At 55.8% G+C, this 23,290-nt stretch overlaps 4 protein-coding genes and 1 pseudogene across 12 annotated transcripts in view; 2 read left to right on the top strand and 3 right to left on the bottom strand.

The window, feature by feature from the left end:
- The window catches only part of TTYH1 (tweety family member 1), a 14,753-nt gene extending 9,512 nt beyond the window's left edge, over positions 1-5,241 (top strand). The window contains exons 6-11 of the mRNA XM_025051568.1: positions 252-372; positions 541-633; positions 815-907; positions 3,995-4,137; positions 4,247-4,292; positions 4,462-5,241. Of these exons, the coding sequence (XP_024907336.1) occupies positions 252-372; positions 541-633; positions 815-907; positions 3,995-4,137; positions 4,247-4,292; positions 4,462-4,500 (535 nt within the window). The 3' untranslated portion in view covers positions 4,501-5,241. The remainder of the gene's footprint in view (positions 1-251; positions 373-540; positions 634-814; positions 908-3,994; positions 4,138-4,246; positions 4,293-4,461) is intronic.
- A 3,833-nt stretch (positions 5,242-9,074) lies between these two features.
- LENG8 (leukocyte receptor cluster member 8) lies at positions 9,075-20,411 on the top strand. 9 transcript variants are annotated; one of them, XM_015594709.2, is made up of 16 exons: positions 9,075-9,151; positions 10,829-10,921; positions 11,606-11,780; positions 12,136-12,237; positions 13,005-13,112; positions 13,883-14,135; positions 14,299-14,440; positions 14,686-14,874; positions 15,125-15,403; positions 15,476-15,616; positions 15,753-16,038; positions 16,468-16,569; positions 16,647-16,715; positions 16,804-16,933; positions 17,009-17,216; positions 19,634-20,411. In XM_015594709.2, exons 2-16 carry the CDS (start codon positions 10,884-10,886, stop codon positions 20,088-20,090), a joined length of 2,679 nt encoding a protein of 892 aa, XP_015450195.1. In that variant the 5' UTR covers positions 9,075-9,151; positions 10,829-10,883; the 3' UTR covers positions 20,091-20,411. The 9 variants fall into 9 exon arrangements, with proteins under 9 accessions (XP_015450195.1, XP_015450194.1, XP_015450193.1 ...); XM_015594708.2 differs by having other exon boundaries at positions 9,080-9,214; XM_015594707.2 differs by having other exon boundaries at positions 9,080-9,227.
- A 63-nt stretch (positions 20,412-20,474) lies between these two features.
- On the bottom strand, positions 20,475-21,105 carry LOC112485350 (annotated as a pseudogene).
- Positions 21,103-22,351, bottom strand: LOC102887857 (leukocyte receptor cluster member 9). The gene is given in 2 exon segments (XM_015594705.2): positions 21,103-22,160; positions 22,316-22,351. Coding segments are annotated over 2 exon segments (558 nt in total). The 3' UTR covers positions 21,103-21,638.
- Positions 22,352-22,926: 575 nt separating this feature from the next.
- The window catches only part of CDC42EP5 (CDC42 effector protein 5), a 1,303-nt gene continuing 939 nt past the window's right edge, over positions 22,927-23,290 (bottom strand). Inside the window, exon 1 of the mRNA XM_025051573.1 lies at positions 22,927-23,290. This exon is cut by the window's right edge and continues 939 nt beyond it. Within this exon, the coding sequence (XP_024907341.1) occupies positions 23,129-23,290 (162 nt within the window). The 3' untranslated portion in view covers positions 22,927-23,128.

The raw sequence follows: 23,290 nt of genomic DNA, 5'->3' as shown, positions 1-23,290 counted from the left end.
GTGATGAAGGATTTGGCCACTTGAAGATACTGGGGGAAGCACAGTTTAGTCCAGGGGAGGAAGGCAAAAGCTGGGTCCCCAGAGAGTATGAAGACCAGTGTGTTTTGGGCTGTGGCCCGAGCAGGAGAGTTTAAGAGCTGGGTGGGATGCTGGTCTCAGGATGCCAGGTCATTGGGACCACAGGAGAGTCCTGACCTGGGGAGGGGCCCCTGGCCCTGAGGGTGGAAAGACAAGGCCCTGCCCTCTCTTAGCCTGTCTCCAGGAAGGCCCCGGGCCCAGGCTGACCGCCTTCTCTCCTCTTCCCCTTCTGCCTCAGACATCCTGAACTATTATTTCCTCTGCAACCAGGCCGTCTCCAACCCCTTTCAACAGGTTAGGGCTGCGGGCAAGGGAACTGGGCGGCGGAGGACGGGGCTGGGGTCAAGACTTAGGGGTTCTGGGGGAGGATGTAGGCGCCAGGGGCTCCAGTCCTGTGTCCCCAGACTGGAGTGGGCTGGGGGCGTGCACCACTGGGTCCTCTTCCCTCCTGCCTTCCCGCAGAGGCTGACTCTGTCCCAGCGAGCTCTGGCCAACATCCACTCCCAGCTGCAGGGCCTGGAGCGAGAAGCTGTGCCCCAGTTTCCTTCCGCGCAGGTCAGCGGGCCAGGCGCTCTCCCTACACCTCTCGGGGAAGGGACAGAGCCTGAGGGAAGGAGTGGGTCGGTGGGCGTGACCGTGGGTATGGGTGGGCGGCTCGGTGGCTGTGGGCGGGGCGCAGGCAGGGAGGAGTAGGGGCTGAGGAGTCCTTGGGATAACCACCTCCCTCCCACCGCAGAAGCCTCTGCTGTCCTTGGAAGAGACGCTGAACGTGACTGAAGGAAACTTCCACCAATTGGTGGCACTACTGCACTGTCGAGGCCTGCACAAGGTGACCCCCACCATACTTTTCCCCAAATTCTTCTCCCAAGGGAAGCCTCTGCCTGGGCCCACCGAACAGCCTCCCCCCTCTCCTCCAACCGTGCCAGTCTCCCTCCTATTGCCCTCAAGAAATCTGTTTATCTGTTTACTTGTCATACGGGTATACTCTAGTTTGTTACCTTGGACCCATCTACCATGTCTATCCCATCCTTCCTTCTTCCCTCCGTCCTCCCTCCTAGAGGCTGTGCAGCTTAGTGAATTCTGGAGCAAGACTGCCTGAGTTCCAGTGCTAGCTCTTGACCTCAGGCAAGTCGCTAACTTCTCTGTGCCTCAGTTTCCTAACTTATCAAACCGGAATTACAGGGGTGAGTACCAGTAAAGCCGTCTCAGAGTGTGTGCTGTTGTTGGGCCGAGGCAGAAGTGGGCAGGACACCTGAGAGAAAGTGTCCTACAGACTCCTTCCGGTCTGGGCTCTGCTGTGGGCTTGTGGCCCCCGGCCAGTGCGTACCCCTGAATCTCGATTTCCTCACCTGGGAAACGAGGGAGATGATACCTGCTTTACTGGATGGCTGCGAGGGCTGAGGGCAAGGAAAATCAGTCTCCCTTCTGCCGCATGCACTTGGGCCTCACTCAGTGTGGGCTCTGAGGTATTTTACTGCTGGTGATCCACCAGCTCCCATTAGTAACACTGTCAAGAAGGAACTGCTATTATTGTCTGTCTTAGGTGAGATGTAGAGGGTTGGGTTACCCAAGGTCACACAGCTGGCGGGTGCATACTATGGAGACAGAGACCATCGGGCCCTCAGTTCCTGAGCCCCCGCAGACAGGCAGTCACCCAGGCAGTCTGCTTCCTGAATGTCTTTATCTACCATTCCCACCCCCAAGGGCTTGCTGGAGCTCAGGCCTTGTCTCCCCTCAACACACACACACCCCAAGAAGATACACACTTCCTCCCCTTCCTAGCTGTATGCCATGGACTCTCAACTAGGGCTGCCAGATTCAGCAAACAACAAATGCCTTTTTACTGGGTGTCCCATGCCACCTGGGAAGACACTTGTGTTAAGTTTTTTTTGTTGCTGGCATCTGAAATTCACATCTAACTGGCGGTCCTGTGTCTGATCTGGCAACCCAACCCCCAGAGGGACCCATCTAGCCCATAGGACGGGTCTAAGCTGCTCCATGCCATGTTCATATCCCTTCCATGGCTCCTGCTGCCCCCAAGCTTCTGAAACTGGCACTCTAATGTGGGGGCATGGGGACCGTGAATTAACAATCGGAACTGCCTAATAATAGAGCTGAGAAAGGCAGGGCATTCTTAAAGGTTATGCTGCTTTTTTATTGGGGCCCACGTATTTCTCTATGTATTTCTCTATGGTCCAGTCAGACATAAGGCTGGATTATAGCCCGAGGTCCATTGCAAAGGAGGAAAGAAAGAGAAGGAGGAGGATGGGTCAATTCTCTGCTTTCCACTGATACACTGTGTGACCCTGGGCCTCAGTTTCCCCTGTCTGAGCCTCAAGGTCCCCACATATTAAAATCAGGACAAAGAGCATCAGGGATAAGGTGGCAGGAGGGTGGGCTCTGGAGAGTGACATGTTTGGTTCCAATCCCAGGTTTGCCCTTCCCATGCTGTGACTCTGAGCAAGTGGCTTACCCTCTCTGGGCTTCAACACTCCACCATGGCAAAAGGCAGCATTGTGAGGAGGAGTTGATCTTTGCCTTGCAAGGCTGATAGCAGGATGAAAGGACAACATGCACCTGTCTGATCCGGTCAAAGCAGCATTCCCTTTTGCCCCGACAGCCCTTCCCCCAGACTTCATGGCTCAGTACCAGGCTTCCCCCACCCCCACGCAGGGGCTTAAGCCAGAAATCCAGAAGGATCCCTTTTGCTTCCCTTGACCTCCCTCAACCATCTGAAACTCATCTGTACTCAACACGGCTCATACCATCACCACTGCTACCTTGGTCCTTGCCCTGTTCATCTCCTGCCCAGTGGCCACAGCCCTTTAGCCCTATCTCCTTGCTATCCTGCCCCCATCTGTCCTCCCAGCAGCAACCAACAGCTGTGAGCCTTTTAAACATAATCCGATCAAGTTCTTCCTCTGCTTAACTGCGCCCCCACCACCGCCATGATTCTTCTACACTTGGATTAAAGCCCCGGATTGTCGCCAGAACTACAAGGGCCTATGTGGTCATCTGGCTGGTCCTAGCCTCTGCCCCTCTTGCACCCCTTCCTGAAGGGCCGCAGCAGCCCTGAGGCCTTAGCACTCCCGACCTCCCGTTGGCCCAGCTCCTTCCTGCAGGTGCCATCACTCCTGTCAAGACCCAGTGCTGCCTCTCTCCAGCCCGTCATGGCCTGAAGTGACCTTTGGGGACCTGGTGCCTGGTCTCCCAAAATGTGAAGCGATGCCCAGCTCAGGGCAGGCATTCAGCCAGTCCTTGCTGAGTAATGGCCGTAGTTAGGAAATGGGGGCCCTGCTCATTTGCAGTGATGAAGCCACGACAGCTAGCATTTACTGACTGCTATGCGCAAGCTGGTATTCTGAGCCAGCGATTCTTCTAAGAGTTGTTCTAAGTGTTCTAGGCCAGTGGTTTTGCCCAGAGGACACTGGGCAATGCGTGGGGACACGTTTGATTGTCACGACTGGGGAGGGGCTGCCCCTGGCATCTAGTGGATAGAGCCCTGGATGCTGCTCAATATCAGACAGTGCGCTGGCTGATCCCACAAGGGAGAATGACCTGAATCATGATATCAGAGCCTCCAGATTGAGCAGCCATGTGATAAACCACAGCCAAGCTGGTGGTGTGACTAGGGGCTGGGGTGGGGGTGGGGTCTCAGTGACAGACAAGAGGCTGAGATTTGGATTCATACGTGCAGGTATGATAATGACAGTGGCCACAGTATCTACTGTGCACTGAGTGCTTCCTGTGTGCCAGGCTCTATGCTGAACACGTATGACAGGGAGGAAACTGAGGCACAAAGAAGCTGAGTGATTTGTCCAGCACTGCACAGCCAGGGGATAGTCTGAGTCATACACACACTGTTGGGGGAGTGAGGGGGCACTGCCCACTGATGCCCTCTCTCTACTCACCCCAGGATTACGGTGCAGCCTTGCGCGGCCTGTGTGAAGACGTGCTGGAAGGCCTCCTCTTCCTGTTGCTCTTCTCCCTCTTGTCTGCGGGGGCCCTGGCCACTGCCCTCTGCAGCCTGCCCCGAGCCTGGGCCCTGTTCCCGCCCAGGTCAGGAGGGGAGAGGGCAGGGTCCTGGGGAGAGGATGGGGGAGGGAGTACCCTCAAGGGTCTTGTGTGTGGGGGGCGCATCCTGATGGATCCCTGCATTGCACCCCAGTGATGACTACGATGACACAGACGACGACGACCCTTTCAACCCTCAGGTACTGGACCCCTGGGTCAGAGGAAGGAGGGGCCGGGGGCCAGACTCCTCTGAGAGAGGAGGGGCTGGGTGCCTGGACTCCAGGGTCTGAGGGAAGTGGGGCTGGGGGCCCACATTACAAAGCCAATTCCCATGTCCTGCCCTCCTCTGACTCCCCACCCACCCCCCAGGAATCCAAGCGCTTTGTGCAGTGGCAGTCATCTATCTGAGCCCCTCCATGTTAGACTGGAGCCTGCCTCTCCTCTCTGGTGAGCTTCCAGAGTGACACCCCAGCTTCCGAAGCTGGCCTCTGTCCTCTCCCACTCTGGGCACGGTGGTGGCCCTCCGACCAGCATCCCATGCTGACTCTGCTTCTCTTTGCAGTTCCTTCCCTGGCTGCCGGAGAAGACCCCACTAATCCAGCCTGACTGGGCCACCACTAACCAACAGCCCTAGCCATGGACATCCCAAACAGGATGGCCTCCCTGCCCAGATCCCTCTCTGTGCCCTTAGCCCTGGGAGAGGCTGAGGGGGCAGGCCAGGGCCTGGGGCTGACCGGGGAAGGGGTCCTCCTCCCTGACTGCCTGGCCCACCCTTGAAGGGACATGAATACCCCTGCCGCCACCACCCCCAGGTGGGCTTAGGGCCTCAGTCTCAAATTGTGGCACTAATTTGGGAATGGGTTGATTTGAAATAAAAGGGAAGACTTTATTTTACAAGCAGCTGGATCCTTCTTATTTCTCCCCGGCCTGGTCTGGCCTCTGGTTGGGGTAAGGAGACCCCTCACCTCGGCCTCCTGGCTGCCAGGTGTTTCTGCTCCTGACCAGGCTCTGCAGCGGTCAGGATTGTTCTCATTTAGAAAAACATGCCCTCTCCAGGATTCTAAAAGCAATAAACGTGTCCTGACACAGGAAGAGACAGTCATCCCTGGGACAAAATAGACAACCTAGAAATGGGTCTCGGTGTGTGTATATATGACAGAAAACAGATTTCAAATCAGCGTGAAAAAGACTGGTTGGTTTCACAACTGGTTCTTTATTTGGAAAAAAATACTCTACGTACAAGATGGGTGAAAAATCTAAACATAAACAAGTATAGGGACAGAAGTATTTGAAGAGAAAGGAGAATTTTGTACATTGTATGTCTTGCTTGGAGGGGGCGGATCTTAAGCAATATATCCTCAAGCCAGAAAGGAAAAGGTAATTTAGTTGACAAATTGTAGAACAAAAAAAAAAAATACTATAGACAAATTGATAGTCTAGGGAAAATTGTGTGTGTTAACACATACAACAAAAAAAATATATATAATTCTTAACATATAAATGTAATCTACAAAGCTTCCACAAATTAAAAAAAAAAAAAAAAAGGCAACCTAATTTAAAAATAAGCAATTAGGATGAACATGCAATGAAGTGAAAATCCTGACACCAGCGAACAGATGAAAACACGTCCAAAACCTAATAGCAAGAGCAATGTGAAACAAAAAACTTTTTCACCACCCAGTTCTCATAAAACTAGGAGTGGTAACATTCCAAGCTGGCAAGGATGTGGAGGAACCGGACACTCCAACGTGCTGGTCCTGAGGCTGCAAAAGGCAATCCTTCAGAAAACATCTAGCATGGGGTAAAATCAAAAAGGTACAGACCCTTTGAGCTGGCAGTCTGGTCTTTGAGAATCAATCTATGAAAACAAAGCAGAGGCGCCTAAGGATGGACATTAAGGGCTGCTTCTTGCAACAATGCTTCGATCTGCTAACCCCTGGAAACTGAAGTCCACATAAAGAAGATGAATCTTTTCAGCCAGCAGTCCCCAATCTTTTTGGTACCAGGGACCAGTGCTCCTGTGAGAATCTAATACCTGATGGTCTGAGGTGGAGCTGAGACAGTGATGCTAGCGCTGGGGAGCAACTGCAAATACAGATGAAACTTTGCTTGCTCGCCCACTGCTCACTTCCTGCTGCGTGGCCCAGTTCTTAATAGGGCACAGATTGGTATTGGTCAGTGGCGCAGGCGTTGGGGGTCCCCTGCTTTAAGTCACTGCACAGCAGGGCTCTCTGGAAACATGGCAGCTCTTGGGTGGGTTTGGGATTTCAGGGGAAAGCCTAAGAGAAGGGAGATTTGAGGTGGGTGTGACACCAACAGTAGTGGAGTAGACAAATAAAGGGAAGCCTATGGTTAAGGGACATGGGCAGCCTCTTGCCCTTGTGGGCCTTGGCTGCCTCATCTGTCAGATGCTGTCACAGGCAGCTCCCCAGATCCTTCTGTCAATTCCCAAATCCAGAGAGCTGTCAAACCAGAGGTTCTCCCCTGACTCCCTGGGCAGTAGAACTTGACCTGTCCTGGCATAGGTCACTGACAGGCAATTTCTCTGCTTGGTGGGAATGTTCACCTATTTCCTGCAGAAACATTGATGGAGTTACTCCTAAGTGCCAGGCAGGGTACCGAGGACACAGTGTACTATGTGGACTAGAAGCCACATCACCTCTCAAAACTCAATCCCAGATCCTAAAACACATATATGGCCCCAAGAGCTTCCAGATCAGGGCTTGCCGGCCCAGAGTGTCCCATGCCAGGTATCCAGCGAGGGACCTGCCCTGGGGACTGCTCCATGCCCACTTATCATTTCTATCTAGTGCACTGCAAGGAATATTCAAGGCAGCTTTGGATGTGTGGGCCTGAAACTGGGAAAGAGAAAAGGACTACAGTTTCCAGCCAGGGGGCGCTGGGGGCCACCTTTCTTCTGACTGAGCTGTGAGACTCTGGGGACACACAGACTAGTCTGCTCTGCTCTCAGACACTGCCCTCTATCGACACTGCCCAGAAGCGGAAATGTTCTGATGTGCTGGATGTTGGCAAAGTACCCCCAGATTCAGGCCCATTGATTTCCTGCCAGACAGCCTGCCAGCAATCTTTACTCATCAGGCTTCAACCAAGAAAAAGGGCATTTGCCTACCTTTACAAAAGGTAAATCTCATTTTAAAACAATACATGTGAGCACTTCCATTTCCAACCAAGATGGAGTAACAGGGACGGGATTTGCTCTCCTTCCTGAAACAAGCAAAAAGCCAGACAAAACACATGAAACAACGGTACTCAAGACTCTAGACATCAGTTAAGGGAAGAGAGTGATCTCCGAGAGATGGAAAACATCAGGGCAAGCCCTGAAATTGCCATGGCCTTGGTCCTGAGACATTTCCCCCAACGGGACAGGGGAGGGCAACTGAGGCACAGCACTTTCCTAAGGCCCCACCTAAAACGGCTCTAAAACATAAAGTCTATTTTTTAAAAATGCTCAAACCAAAAGAAGGCAGAAAAAGAAAAGGGGAACAAAAAAAGATGAACAAATAGAAACCCAATAGCAAGATGAGTGTAATCACACCGATAACCATATTAAAAGAAGAGTTATAAACATGTCATTTGAAAGGCAGAGACTGTATGCTCTGGTAAAAAAGAAAAATCCTGTCTTTCTGTCTACAAGAAACCCATCTTCAATATAATTGTTAAAAGTAAAGGGATCTGAATGCAAGTGTGGTCCCCTGGATTGGACCCAAAGAAGACACGAGTGGAAAAAGTGATGAAATTCCAATAAAGTCTGTTATTTAGTTAACAGTAATGTGCCAACGTGGATTTCTTAGTTTTAACAAATATATTATAATATGTAAGGTGCTGGCATTGGGGTAAACTGGATGTAGGGTGTGCAGGGCTCTGAATTCTCTCAGCAGCTTTTCTGTGCATCCAAAATTATTCTAAAACACAAAGGTTAATTAAAAAAAAAAGTAGTCTACAGCCATGCTACCCTGAACAAGCCAGACCCTGGTATGATCTCGGGAAGCAAGATAAGCAGGGTGGGGCGTGGTTAGTACTTGGATGGGAGACCAGGTGCTGTAGGCGTAAAAAATAAAAAAAATAAGAGATTGTAAGCTGACAAGGTCCTTGTAATCTGTGAGGTCAACCAAGGGTTGCCTTGCCTAATAAATAAACAAATAAATAAATGTTTGTAAATAAATAAGTAAAAATAAAGTAAAAAGCTGGAAGATCACGTATGCTAACAGCCAACAACATGATACTTAACAATAGAAAATTTCATAGCAATTGGAAACGGAAAGGCAGCCAGCAGCCTCTTCCACTATTTGCTGTAACTACGGCGACCGGCCCCTGAACCCGACCGGGTAATTTTGCCAGGGTCCTGGGTGGAAACGGAGGGCATCACACGCGAAAAGTTACAAGAAGTTTAAAGAAAGGCCTGCTTACAGGGATGGTGCAAACTCCTCAGCCTGCCATCACTGGCCTTGCTGGACCTGCTCCCTGCCACAGCTGCGGACCCACCTGTTCACCCCAGGACTCCCACGACTCTACCGTACCAGTTCCCTCTGCGCCCCGCAAGCTGCGCTTGTTTCCCGCCTCCATAGATTCGAACGCGCCCTTCCCTCCGCCAGCTGCGCCGCTCGGGTTTTATTTATTAGAGAAGCTTCCCTTGCCGGTGGAGCCAGTTCTCACCCATCCCCCTCCTTTGAGTTCGTGATTCTCTATCCCGGCTCGCACATCCCTGTACGGTAGGCAGTCTTACAATTACTACCACCCCAGTTCATAGCTAGGAATGATAATGACGGCTAACCAGAACCCAGCCAAAACAGTGCTGTGCGGAAAGGCGTAGGACCCAGTTCTGCCGTGCGTGTCCCCTCGGGGCCACCGTCCCCACCCTGTCTTCCGGCTTCCCTAAAATGCCTATCGCGTCATTGCGTAGGCGGGGAAGGGCGTGCCCAAGTCAAGCTCGCAGCGGCCATTGGCTGAGCACAGTCGAGGAAGGCGGGGCAAGGCCTCCGCGTGACGTCAGGACGCCGCGGTCAGGACGTCGAAGCCCAAAGAAGACAGACGCTAGCAGGTTTGTGAGCAGTCCCGCGGCTGTGCTGCTATCGCCTTGGGTCGCTGCTGCCGAGTTCCGCAGGTGAACGGCCGAGGTGGGTGTCGGGAGCGGCGGGCGGGCACAGCGTCTCCTTTCGGCCTTACGCCCCGCGGGCCCCGAGGCCTCGGTGACTGTCACCCCAACGGACGCCGCGCGTGCGAGCGTCTACAGGGTGTGGCGGGCACAGGCGGCACTGCGCCTGCGCACGAGGGCTGAGGCGCGCGGCTGCGCACTCTCGTGCCTGTGTAATTGGTCCCTGCTCCCCGCCGGACCCTTGGAATTTCTGGGCTCCTAGCGCTCCTTCTTTCAACTCTCATTCACTAGGCGGTTCCACCGGGAGGACGGCGTTGCCCCGGGTAACAGGTGGCCCAGACACCTTCTCGGGAACGTGGTGCGCACGCGCGGCGCTACTCGGAGCTGTGGCTCTCGGGCCAGACAGTCGCAGGGATCGGGTGGGCTCTTCCTCCACCCGGCGCCCTCCTTTGCCTTCCCCGCGCCCGTTGGACGGCCAGGTGCCCCTCGCCTTCCACCGGCTTCTGCCTCCATCCCTAGACCTGCCCAGGACCCTCATTCCGGCCACTATTCCTACGCCTTACCCCCAGTTTCTTTCCTGTCCCATCTCACCACTACCCAGCTCATGAACATCTGCTTCCCTTGGTTCTTTTCCCCTTTTAACACTTTTTTTTTAGGGCTTTCCTCAGCTCTAGACTTTCGTACCCCCTCACTTGGTGGATTGTCGGGTTCTTGAGCAGGATTCGCCTTTGACCCTCCCCCCCCCGAACTTGTCAGTTATCCCAAGTTTAGGCCCCCATTTCTTGACCCCAAGACACCCATTTACTTTCTTGTATTTCTCTGCACCTCACTGTAGACTTTGGGGTATGTTTTGGGTCTCTTTGGGCATTCCCAAAGCTTTTTCTACAGACTCTCAGCCTAGGTGATTGCCTCTACTGTCTCCCAGGGTGCCCTTCTAGAAACGTCCCAGGTAGGGTTCTTCACTGCCCTCAGGGGACCTATTAGAAGTCGCTCTTGCAGAGCTTTCTAGGAACTCTCTTCTTTATGTTGGCGTTCCCCTGGTGCACCCTCAACTTCTCCCTGCCTCTAGCTGTGACTTCCAGAAATCCCCTTTTCCTCTCAGGTTATTTTTCTTCTTTCTCAATGTTGAGGTGCCCTCAGATGCTTCCCTCCTTACAGAATTCTCAGAAATCTTTCCAAGCCTCCCAGCCTTCAGGGTCCACCCTCACTGGGCTCTGGGAGCGTCCTCTCTCTTCTGCCTCCTTTCAGGAGTTCTCGGACCCCTGACTGAGGTCCCCCATCCCACTCTTTGACCTCCCTGTCTAGCTCAGGGTTCCCTCCAATCCTTCCCTTTCTCACATGGGTTTCAGGTTCTTCTGTTTACCTTCGGAAAATTTCTCTAGACTTACCTGTTGTCACATCCTTCATTCTCCTCCCGGAGGGCCACAGAGAGGCCCAGCTTTCCCCCTCACACAGCCTTTTTCTTCCACACCCAGAATTCTCCTCAGTTCTCTGCCCCAGGGGATCCTTTCTCAAACTCCCCTTTTCTGCCTAGCTTCTCGTGAGTCCGCGTACTTCTCTTTCCTGCTTTGTGGTGTGTTTCTTGCTCTCTTGAGTTTCCCTAATTCATTCTTTTTCTCACAGACAGTGAAAAAGCAGTCTGGCTCCCGAAGTCCACCCCTTACACCCCAGGGTCCAGATGGCGGCCAACGTGGGTGATCAACGTAACACGGACTGGTTAGTGGGTTAGAGGGGCAGTGACCGGAGGGGAGGGCAAGAGGAAGCCAGCCCCAGCCCATCCTCTGGGATGGAACTTCACACAGAGTCGAGTGGGTGATGTAGCAGTCCCTGGTGGTGGGAATGGGGCTGAGACTTCTGGCAAGAGGGAGGGTAAAAGAAGCATTTGGTTGTAGTGTGGACAAAGTCAAGCCTTCTGAGCTTTAATTTTTCACAGTACAGTGCTTGTTTTGCAAAATTGGTGATTCATTCAATGAACTGTGATTAGGAGGCAGCCTCCAACTGCCTCAGCCATTTATCTTTAATTCCTTATTTTTTCCAAAATGGTGTAATTATTACCTGCCGACTAAAGTGGTGTTAGATAGGATTCGCTGATTTCTAAAGCTTTTAGACCTACTAGGTACCGGGTCCCATGCTAAGTGGTCTGGATACTGTTAATCATTGTGTTTGATTTTTAACAAATGTTGTATACCAGGTACCTGGAAAAGTACCTTAAGTGGGTCATCTCATTTATTCTTCACAGAAAAGTGAAACATGCTGGTCATCAGCATATCACAGATTAGGAAATTTATTTGCAACAGATAGAGGGAGATCTGGGATGGCAGCCTTGGTGTTTACCTTTCTCTGTCTTGCCCACTGTGTGCAGTGGGGAGAGCAGCCTGACTCAGCATCTGCACTCTGCAGGTCCTCTCAGTACAGCATGGTGGCTGGGGCAGGCAGAGAGAACGGCATGGAGACACCCATGCACGAGAACCCCGAGTGGGAGAAGGCCCGCCAGGCCCTGGCCAGCATCAGCAAGGCGGGTGCTGCTGGCAGCTCTGCCAAGGCTAGCACCAATGGTCCTGTGGCCAGCGCACAGGTGAGAAGGCTGCACAGTCTAGGCCTCCTGATGAGGGGTTTCTCGGGGAGGGATACACTTGGCATCCTCTCGTATCACTGGGTCAGAGTACTCTGAAAATATTCTCAGAGCCCTAGTGTGGGGGAAGCAAGGACTGTTTCCTTGAAGCATCCAGGGCACCATGTGTCCTTATCCCTGGGAATCCTACCTGAAGAGGGAGATGTGCCTGCGGTCCCTAAGGTGACCAAGTCCGTTGGTAGGGGTGGTGGCTATTTGTGGAGAGAGATGCCAGGTTCTGTTCCTTGGCAGTTAACCAGTAGATAGGTCCGTGGGCTCCTGCTGCTGAGGTTGACAGCGTGTGGGCCTCTGTCCGCAGTATGTGTCCCAGGCGGAAGCCGCGGCTCTACAGCAGCAGCAGTACTACCAGTGGTACCAGCAGTACAGCTACGCCTATCCCTATAGCTACTACTACCCCATGGTGAGTGCCCAACCCCTGGAGCAGGAGGGTCCACTGGAGTGGGTCCTGGGTTGTGGATGGATTGAAAACATTGTGACAGCCAACCGCTGAAAACCCCCCAGTAGCTCATCGCCCACAAGATTAATTCCCAGGGCCACCTGTGATCCACCAGGCCTTGCTTTATCTGGTTCCAACCACCTCTCTTCCCACATTGACTCCACAGCTACCACAGAGACCCTGATCTTCCCACAGTGAGGTCACTGGTGCTCTGTGGCTGCTCTCCTTCCTATGTGCAACACCTTGCTGTGTCCCCACCTCCCAGGGTGCTGCCCGGGTGATGCCTAAAGAGAGCGCTTTTCTATGAGAAACTATAGGAATATTCCCCCGCACCCAGCCACTCTGCTGCTTCCCTCGGCCTTTTCTTTCGTGGCACGCATTGCTGACGTGTTACGTGTTTGTCATAACTGCCTGTGTTATGAGTGCCAGCTTCATTTGAGCGTGGCCCTTTACCTCTTGCTTTTGTTCTATGGTAGTACTTAGAAGAGTTGGCACTCAGTAAAGAATTGGGGAACAGAGAAATGCCTCTGAGAACTAGCAGAAGTGGGATGTAGAGTTGATAGTTTTCCTTTTATTTTGTAATTTTTTACTATAGAATTTGGTGCATTTATGTCGTGGAGAGAGAGGGCTGAGGGGTGAGGGGTGTGGGAGGGCCATGACTGCGTACGGCTGCTGAGTGGCAGGTGGAGGGAGTACCAGTCCACCACTGACGCTCCCTCCTGCCCTGGCAGGGCATGTACCAGAGCTATGGCTCCTCACAGTACGGGATGGCTGGCTCCTACGGCTCCGCCACACCTCAGCAGCCCTCTGCCCCCCAGCACCAAGGGGCTCTGAACCAGGTAACCAACACCCCAACCTGATTCTGGGTCGTGTTCCAGCTGGGGGTGTTGTTTTCTGAGGGAGCTAGCAATGGGGACACCTGCGTTAAAGTTGACTCCCCACCTTTCCCTCCTGCTGATGCCAAGCAAGTCCTGCTGTGAGTATGAGAGTGGAGCAGGGATCTCGAAACCGGGATGGGTATAGGGCTTGGGCAGGGCCAGGGCCTGGGCTGTTGGGGCGATGGTAGGAGCAGCTTGTCTTCTGTGTTCCTCCTGCACATGCACTCACGCACACAATCACAGTCTCCCCCCCCCCACACACAGACACACACACTCACACACACACACAGACACTCTGGCCTTTCACTTAATGTGCACCTTGGCAGAATAGAGAGCAGTGCTGGGAGGTGGTTAGACCCTGGTTTGAATCTCGGCACTCTCTCTGGCAATGTGATTACAAGACAGGCCACGTGACCTCCCAGCTCGGAGAGTGGGTGGGGCAACTGTGTTATTTTGGGGTTCCTCCTGCAAGTGTGTGTGATCCTATGTGCACCTTCACTGGCCTAGGACACATGCTCAGCTTGTAACCACTGGGGGCGCTGCCCCTGGCAGCTGGGGCCACAGGAAAGGAGCTCTGCACCTAGCCTTCTCCCCTGTGGAGGGCGGTTTGTGAGATCGCACCTCAGGCTGAGGTCACAGCAGAGCTGAGAACTGAGCGCTGTCTAGATTGAGGACAGTGAGAGAGCAGCGCAGAGCTTTGCTCCTGCCCTCAGCACCATTTCCTCCAACAGCCCCCGGTCCCTGGCATGGATGACAGCATGTCGTACCAGGCACCCCCCCAGCAGCTGCCCACGGCCCAGCCCCCTCAACCCTCCAACGCCCCACACGGGGCTCATGCTCTGAACAGTGGCCCCCAGCCTGGGACGGCCCCAGCCACACAGCACAGCCAGGCAGGGCCCACCTCAGGCCAGGCCTACGGGCCACACGCCTACACTGAGCCCGCTAAGCCCAAGAAAAGCCAGCAGCTGTGGAACCGCATGAAGCGTAAGAGGGCAACACAGGGAAATGAGGGTGTGAGGCACTGGGTGCTGGGATGGTCCCACAGCCGTGGGGTGGCCACTTGGAGCTGCAACCATCCATTCTTGGGGTTAAAGCAGCTCCAGGGGGCCCAGGGTAGACCTAACCCCAGCTTTCGCTGCCTTCACAGCTGCCCCTGGGACTGGTGGTCTCAAGTTTAACATTCAGAAACGGCCCTTTGCTGTCACCAGCCAGAACTTCAGCTCTACCTCAGAGAGCCAACACAGCGGCTTTGGCCCCCAGCCGAATCCTGAGAAGGCCCAGAACCACAGGTGACGGCCCCCTTACCTCCATGCTTAGCACCCATGTACAGCTCACTGCAGGTTCTGCTCCCTGAGTGTCTGGCTGCCTTCTCAGGGAGGGTGAAGGCTCTCCCTCAGGGTTGCCATGAGTGTTGAACTGGAGGGAAGAGGAAACACTGGAGTTGTGTGGCACATACATCGGATCCAGTGGTAGTGACGACAGGCTTCATTGGGGTGGGTGCACCCCAGCTGAGCCCATCTCTTCCCTCACCCAGGGGGAGCCTGTCTGGGAAGCCTGACGACTGGCCACAGGATATGAAGGAGTATGTGGAGCGCTGCTTCACAGCCTGTGAGTCGGAGGAAGACAAGGACCGGACGGAAAAGCTACTCAAGGAGGTGCTGCAGGCCCGGCTCCAAGACGGCTCGGCCTACACCATTGACTGGAGCCGGGAGCCCTTGCCCGGGTGAGGGCTGCCTGGGTGCCTGGGTTGGGACCTTTTCCTGGGCAGGCAGGGGGTGGGGCTGAGGAGGTGAGGAGTAGGTGTGTGTATGGCATAGGCACTCTCTAGAGCCTGGGTTTGCTTCCCCCTGTGGCGTGTTAGCTGAGTTGCCTAGGGGAAGCTCTCCTACCTGGGGCAGCATGTCCCTGGGGCAGGGGGCAGACAGGGTTGTGGGAGTACAGGTTGGTGATGTCCTGCCCTGCTTTGTCCTCAGGCTGACTCGGGACCCTGTGGCTGATAGCCCTAAGAAGAAGCGGTGGGAGGCCCCCAGCAGCCTCCACCCTCCCAGGGGAGCAGGCACTGTGACCAGGGGTGGGGGCGCCCAGTCTCAGCGTGGAACACCAGGGGCTGGGGGAGCCGGCCGAGCGCGGGGCAGCAGCTTTGCCAAGTTTGGCAACCGCAATGTTTTCATGAAGGACCACAGTTCCTCCTCCAGCACTGACTCGCGCTCCCGTTCTTCCTCCCGGTCCCCTACCCGCCACTTCCGCCGCAGGTACACTGGCTCCAGGTGGGATGGGCCTGTGGGGGAGCCAGGTTGGGCCTCACTCTTCTGTTTCTTCTGCAGTGACTCGCACTCGGACTCTGACAGCTCCTACTCAGGGAATGAGTGTCAGCCTGTGGGTCGCAGGAACCCGCCCCCCAAGGGCCGGGGGGGTCGAGGGGCCCACATGGATCGGGGCCGAGGCAGGGCACAGCGTGGGAAGAGGTAAACCTTTGGGCGGGTGGCCGGAGCAGGGGCTGTGCCCTTGGGGAACACTGGAGAGGCAGATAGTTGGCCACTACTGTGACCAGACCAGATAGTGCACAAATGCCCACCTCCTCCTTTGGACCCCTTTCCACAGGCATGACTTAGCTCCCACCAAGCGTAACCGCAAGAGGATGGTGGCGCTGGAATGTGAGGATCCAGAGCGCGAGCTAAAAAAGCAGAAACGGGCGGCCCGTTTCCAGCATGGACATTCCCGCCGCCTGCGCCTTGAGCCCCTGGTGCTTCAGGTGGGCGGCCTGGAGAGCTGCGGGGCCGACCCCGACTGGCAGGAGCTGCAGATTGTGGGCACCTGCCCTGATGTAACCAAGCACTACCTGCGACTCACCTGTGCCCCCGACCCGTCCACCGTACGGCCTGTGGCAGTAAGTGTCAGTGGGAAGGGCAAGTCCTCCATGGGAACCCAGCTGGCCAGGTAGGTGCTGAGAGAAGTGGGCTAGAGACAGCTCGTGCCTCGGAGCCCTGAGTCCCTTGTGTGCAGCCTTGTCAGGAGACTTGCTCAGTCTCTGGGTCTCTGTCCTAGACAGGGAGAAAGATCCTAGTGTTCTTCACTGAGACCGACAGGACAGTGGTGGACGTTCCATGCGAGGCGGAGCACACACCGGGTGCTGACATGGCACCAGGGTCAGGAGCGCTTATTTGTTCATGTCAGAGTTCTTGTTCATGGGGGTAGCAAGTCCCTGAGTGGTCTGATGTCACAGCCCTCATGTGAAACACCAAGTTAGCGGAACTGTAACAGGTTCTGTCTGCCCCTGCCCTGCGGCCCATCCCACTCAGCCTGCCTTCTTTCCCAGGTTTTGAAGAAGTCACTGTGCATGGTCAAGTCCCACTGGAAAGAGAAGCAGGACTATGCCTTCGCCTGTGAGCAGATGAAGTCCATCCGGCAGGACCTGACGGTGAGGCAGGGTTGCGATGGCCCGGTGGGGCACGTCCCACCCTGGCCTGGCCTGACTCCTCTCTCCCCGCCACCCAGGTGCAAGGCGTGCGCACGGAGTTCACTGTGGAGGTATATGAGACGCACGCCCGCATTGCACTGGAGAAGGTAAGTAGGTTGACAGGGCCCAGCCTATCTTCAGCTCTCTCCCTGGCCTCACTCTGCTCCTCCTTTCCCTCCTTGCTCTTGCCACTAGGGTGACCATGAGGAGTTCAACCAGTGCCAGACGCAGCTCAAGTCGCTGTATGCAGAGAACCTGGCAGGCAACGTGGGCGAGTTCACCGCCTATCGGATCCTCTACTACATCTTCACCAAGAACTCAGGAGGTGAGAGGACTGGCTGCGGACTGGCAGCTCCAGGCCCTAGGGTTGGGCCCCACTGACCTTTTGTCTTGGGTTCAGACATCACCACGGAGCTGGCGTACCTGACACGGGAGCTGAAGACGGATCCCTGCGTGGCCCATGCCTTGGCGCTCAGGGCAGCCTGGGCTCTGGGCAACTACCACCGCTTCTTCCGGCTGTATTGCCACGCACCCTGTATGTCTGGCTACCTCGTAGACAAGTTTGCAGACCGAGAGCGCAAGGCCGCACTCAAAGCCATGATCAAAACGTATGTGCCGCTGGGCTCTCCCGCCTTCTCCTCTGCTCACTCTTGCTGGCCTGTGGGCCTCAGGCTCCCGTTCCCAATCTCTCCTCTTTTCTTCCCACTCACAGCACCTTCTACTTTTCCTTCCCTTTGCAGACCCCCTCGTCTTGGTCCTTCTCTGTCTCTGTCTTCTATCTTCTCTGTCTCACTGCTCCGGGATCCCTCTCCACCCCTGCTATTCTCTTTCTTCTGCTCACGATAACTGTGACCCTAGCTGGTCTGCAACTTATTTCAGGCCCTAGGCTCCTCCCTGCGAGGTCTCTGTCCAATCTTTGTATCTCAGTTCTTGTCACTGGGCTCCTGCTCTAGAGAAAAAGTAGAAAAGATGGCCCTGCTCTTGGTGGCTTCTGGTCTCATGGGACAGCATCCTGTCCCCACTTGAGTCCTCTGAGAGTGCAAATGAGCTTAGGAAAACAGGCACGGTGCGGGGCAGGCTGGTCCTGGGCTGTTCTTAAGAAGGGCGTGTCCTCCCAGACCTGAATTGTGCCCACAATGTTATGAGCACGAGGTCCTCATGGCAGTGAGACTCCCCATGGGGACGTAGAGCAGTTAGGAGACATCTTTTGTTGTCACAAGTCAGGGGTGCTACTGGCCTCTCGTGGGTGGAGACCAGGGATGCTGCTGACTAGCCTGCAGTGCGCCCCACATCAGAACCCCTGGTCGGGTTGGTAGGTCCGCGGGGCCTTGAATGCCATATCCATTAGGTTGGGGGTCATGGGGATGGTTTGGAGCTGGGGAGGGATGGTCAGCTTGAAGGTCAGGTACATACTCTAGGATCCGGTTCAGCTAAAGAAGATTTAAGGGAAAGGCCAAGCCAGGGCAAGGGCCACTGAAACAGAAGGGGACCTGGGGTGGAAACATGCAGGGCGAGGAAGCATAGGACCTGGCTATAGGCCAGGCATTGGAAGGGGCAGTGGGCCTGGAGGACCCTGGCTGCCCCTCCGAATCCACCCTGTGCAGCTGGACAGGCCCCTGAGGGTAGGTCCTGAGCCTTTGTGAGCTCATGGTATAGCTGAGCCACTGACTATTTGGTGTTAGTGTATGTGTGCTTGGCTTCTGGTGGGAACACAACAATGTGCCTTGTGGGAGGGGCCCTGGCCTATCACTGGCCTCATGCTCTCATGCCTTCTTACTTCGTAACTTGGTACTGCCTTTCTCTGGGTGGCTAGGAGGCCAGCTCAGGTGTGGGGGCAGCAGGCTTTCCCATGCCCCTACCCATGGGGGCACTGACTTGGGGCAGGATTACTTTATGCCATTTCCTAGGTGACACTGGTCAGGTGGCTCTCCTTTTAGACCCGCACTTTCTTTACTGTTTATAAAGGGTAGGTGACATGGCTCGCAGATGAGAATTCAGTAAGTCAGTGTGACAGCACTTGGAACAGCTTTTCCTGGCACATGCCAAGTTCATAGTCTATAGTCTTTTCTTGACAACCAGAAATTCCTGTTCTGAGTATGTAGTAAGTGCTGGCTGACACCTGTGTCTGGGACGTACCGAGGCACTCTGGCCCAGTGTTGGGGTCCCTGAGGGTCGGGCCAGAGTAGCAATAAGCTTTTCAGTCCCATACCTGTCCCCATGAGTCATTCCCTCTGCCTGGCCCCTGCCCCTTGGCCATTGCAGCCCTCTTCTGAGGGACTGCTCAAGCCCTCGAGCTGTGAAGGAGCCAACTGGGCCCTTCTCTCCTGTCCCTCTCCTTCCCTGTCCCTCTGCACAGGTAAGTGAGGGTGAGGGGGGCATACCTGGGGGTGGGGCCATGAGCCCCACCCCGGGCCCCCCCAAGCCCCAGAGGTGGGGAGGCTAGGGCGGGGGTGAGAGGTCAACAGGTAACGTGCTGAGGAAACCTTTTGGGTATCCGAAGGGGGGGCCACCCACTCCCTGCTTGTGGGGCCCCCCCACCCACCACCCGCCTCATCACATTCTCCTCTTATCTCCGTAGCTTCCGCCCTGCGCTGCCCATCTCCTACCTGCAGGCCGAACTGGCTTTCGAGGGCGAGGCCGCCTGCCGGGCCTTCCTAGAGCCCCTGGGCCTGGCCTACACGGGCCCGGACAACGCCAGCATCGACTGCCGCCTCAGCCTGGCGCAGCTGTCCGCCTTCTGAGCACCAGCGCGACGGGGGTGGGGGGCAGGGCTGCGGCCCCCAGAGCTGCCTCTGCAGATTTTGTTTTTTGAGCCGTGGACTTGGCCTGTAAATTAATTATGGGAGTGGGCTCCAGGAAGAGCCACCATCCTTACCCCAGTTTTCCTATCGGGGAGTCTGTACAGAGATTTTTTCTACATTTTTATTTTTTGCTCAGAGGGGTGGGATCGGGAGGAGGGTTGGGGATGGCGGAGGGTGGGGGCATGGTCTGTGTCCACCCTGCACCTCCACTAATGCTGTCTCAGTGTTTTTTCTCTCTCTCTCTCGAGCTTGTACTCCGGCATCAACCCGGCACCCTGGCCTGTCCCATGCCGGGGGGCCAGCAGAAGACGACAGGCTGCTCCGCCTGTGCCCGCTGCGGCGGGGGCACCAGCACGCCGCCCTGCCGCCCACCCGCCTGCCTCACCACAGACTCTTACTGCCCAGCCCTCCGGGGCCTCAGTGTTTGGGGCGAGGGGAGCCCATAGAGACTGCGCCCTGCCCTCGGCCCCCCACCCCAGAAACGCCGACACCACACCACCAGCAGATCCACACCGCCACCTCACACTGAGGATTCCGGAGGCCAACGCGGGACCTCGCCAGCCGGGCCGCCTCGTCTGCAGTTGTACTAAGTTGTCTCATGTCCTTCCCTTCACCCCAGTGTTTCTTCTGGTTTTTTTTCTTCTCCCTCCTCCTCCCCCCTACTTGTTTCAGCACAGGTAAACGGTTCCCCCTCCCTGCCTTCATGGATCACCAGCTCACGTCATGTTTCCTTCTCTTTTCTTTTTGTGTGTGTTTAAGTTATTTTTTTCTTCTTCCTCCCCTTTTCTTTTGGTCCTCCCTCCCTCTTCTGCCATGTAACTGGAGGATGTGCAATGAGTTTGCAAACAGCTGGACTGTCAGGCTGCTTTTTTTCCAGATGTCCCTCCTCTGCCTTCCTTCCCCTTCCTCTCCCTCCCCTTTCTTTCCTTCATTCTTTCCTTGGAGCACTGAGCACCGTTTTGAAGCTTGAGAGAAACCAAAATTAAAGAGAGAGAGAGAGTGCGCTGTTCCTCTTGCTTTGGCTGGATATCATCCAGTGGTTTGGTGGTTTGGGGTTGACACGGATTGTCTTCCCCAGAGGTCTGGGACTGTTACCCCAAGGGGACCTTAGCCAGGGGTTGGTAGGTGTCCCCTGCCCTCCCCATGTGGTACAGCCGGACTTGCCCCATGGGCTGGCTCCCCCAGCTCCTGCCCTGGGCTGTACCCAGTGGTAAGGAGGCAGCCTTGGGAGCCCCTGGGCACCTTGGCCAATGTCATGTTGGGGGTGTAGCCCCCCAGGGGGCTGTATCACTCGGAGTCCCTGGGCCTCCAGCCTCTGGCTCAGCTACTTGGGCCATGCATTCCAAGGAGGGGGTGGGCGGTGCACAGAGCACTTAGGAGTCCAGGAGCAGCAGCCGCCCAAACTAAAGCTGCGATGGTTCCTGAAGTCCGTGGGCTGAGATTGTACATCTCAGTGCTTCAGTGGCTGTGGCAGCCACCTTGGGGCCCCACCAGCCTCAGCAAGGCCAGCGTCGGGTGGAGGGCCTGCGCAGGCACTGAACGGAGCGCATGATGGCGTGGCTCAGACCAGCTCTTCCTGGGCTTTGGCCACCCCTGCCCGCAGCCCGTGCTCTGTCCTCAGAGCCACAAAGTGCACAGGACTGGTTGGTGAGGGGCACGCCCTTAGCCACGGTGGCCTCTCTGACCAACGACCACATTACATTTTAGTCTTAGAGTTACAACAAAGAACCTGAAAAACAAACATGGAGGTTAAATAACATTAATGGGTTAATAATGAGATAAAAATACCTTGAGACAAATGAAAACAATGAACCAAAATCTATGGGACACAGAGAAAGCAGCCCTAAGAGGGAAATTCATAATACGGGTCTACCTCAAGAAACAAAATTTTCAAATCTAACCTTTGACCTACGGGAACTAGAAAAAAAAGACAAAAGTGAATAGCAGGAATTAAAGATTAAGAGCAGAAATAGACTATGTAAAAACAATATAAAATAAAACCAAGAGCTGGTTCCTTGAAATGATAAACCTTTAATAAGACAAAAAGGAGAGGGGACCCTAATATTTCCCAGGGTCTCTTGGGGCTGCCACGACCTGCGCCTCTCTAGTTCCCCTTTCAGGTTCCATCTACGAGATATCCTGGCCCCGTCCAGGTCCTGGGCCTTCACAGACACCAGCGCCAGAGGACCTGCTCGGGACTGTCCAAGCCAGCTCTCCGTGCCCGCCCGCCTAGGCGCCAGTGGAGGCAGCATCTATGCCGTCCTTCGAGGGCCTGGTCCCATGGGTGTTCTCGACCCCGTGCGCGTCCGCGCGGTCGTGCGCATCTCCATCCTCGTGTGCTCCCCCGCCCTCGAGTGCGTCCACGACGGTGGGGCCGGGGCTCTCCGCCGACCCTGATCCGAAGACAAGATCGGTGCTCGGGTCGCGGTCTCACATGACGCAGTCGCGGAAGTGAAAGTACCGCACGCGGTGCTGCGGAATGACCAGCACCGCCAGCGGCTCGACCAGCACCGCCAGCGGCTCGTCCCAGCAAATAGTGCTGAAGGGCTCCTCGCGCACGCCCAGAAAGCGGTCGGAGTAGCCCACCGAAAAGTCGGCTCGGTCCAGCAGCGGGTCCCAGCGGATGCGTGGGACGACGGCCGTGGCCGTGCGCAGCAGCGGTTTCTTGGCCCCGGACCCATCCTCGGCCTCAGCCCCAGCCCGGGCCCGGGAGTGGGGCTGGCGGCAGCGGGCGCCGAAGCGACAGCAGCCCTACAAGGAAGAAGCGGCAGACCGGTAGCCCTACAGGAAGAAATGGCCGCCGCCATGGAAACCAGGGTGCAGCTGACGAGCCCGTCTCGCCAAGGTTGCCCCGCACGGTGGGCGACTTTGCCCGGACCCGGACAGTGACCTGACTGTGACGTCACTGGAGGGCACTCGGGCCCAAGTGGATCTCCCTCCATGGTGTCCTCTGGGAGTCTGACTCCGCCCCCTTCGCGGACAGCGGTTTACATTTGTGGCCTAATTGATTTACCGGTCCTCCTTGGGCCTGAGCGAGCCTGGCTCCGCCCCTGTCTTAATGATTTGCAGGTGCTGCCAAGCCCCTCTGTCCCCTCCTCTCCCCCGGCTGGTCGCGCCTTCCACGGACGCCCGGGACAACCAGACATCTATCTGCAGATTCAGACAGAACTTCGTCGCCCAGACTTGATGCAGCTGCCGCCCTCGTCCTCGGGCCGACACACCTTTAGGGGACAAGGAGCCCTCCCTCCAGAGGACTACGCCTACTCTCGACCACTTTTCTGTGCGGCCGATCCCAGGGTAAAGGGCAGCTCGCCCCGGTGGCGTCCACTAAACTCGGTCCGGCCGCTGGAGCGAGTCAGGTCGCGCGGGATGGCGTCTGTCCGTCAGCAGCGCTGTCAACAGGATGAATGAAAGAGGCTGTGGGAGCAGCCACGTAGGGACCCCGCCCCTGAGAGGGGACCGCCTAGCCACGTCCCCTAGCTCTCTTAAAGGGGCCGCATCCCATCACTCAAGGCCCATCATCAGCCTTGCCCTGGCCAGCCCGGTCTCCGCCGGGACATGAATTCCAGGTGGCACACCTGGCTCTTAAAGGCGCTGGGACCCCATCATACTCCTGTTCCCACGTACAAAGTGAACAGACAGAACCGGGACACAGACTGTGGCCGTTTATGTATAAAGAAGTGGAGTGCCACATGGTAAGAGCGCGGGGAACCGGGAGCCTACAGGCCGATGACGTCGTCTAGCTCGAGGTCCGCGTCGGGGCGGCAGCGGGCCCTGGGGTGCTGCGTCCCGGAGCCGGGATCCGCGTCGGGCTTGGCGGCAGCGGCTCCTGGGCGCTCCGCGTCCATGACGCCCAGCACCGCGTCCAGCATGGAGGGGCC

Source organism: Pteropus alecto, unplaced genomic scaffold, assembly GCF_000325575.1.
Source record: "Pteropus alecto unplaced genomic scaffold, ASM32557v1 scaffold378, whole genome shotgun sequence".
Classification (NCBI taxonomy): Eukaryota; Metazoa; Chordata; class Mammalia; order Chiroptera; family Pteropodidae; genus Pteropus; species Pteropus alecto.
The sequence above is the reverse complement of the archived record's forward strand: the minus strand, read 5'-3'. Positions and strand labels throughout refer to the sequence as shown.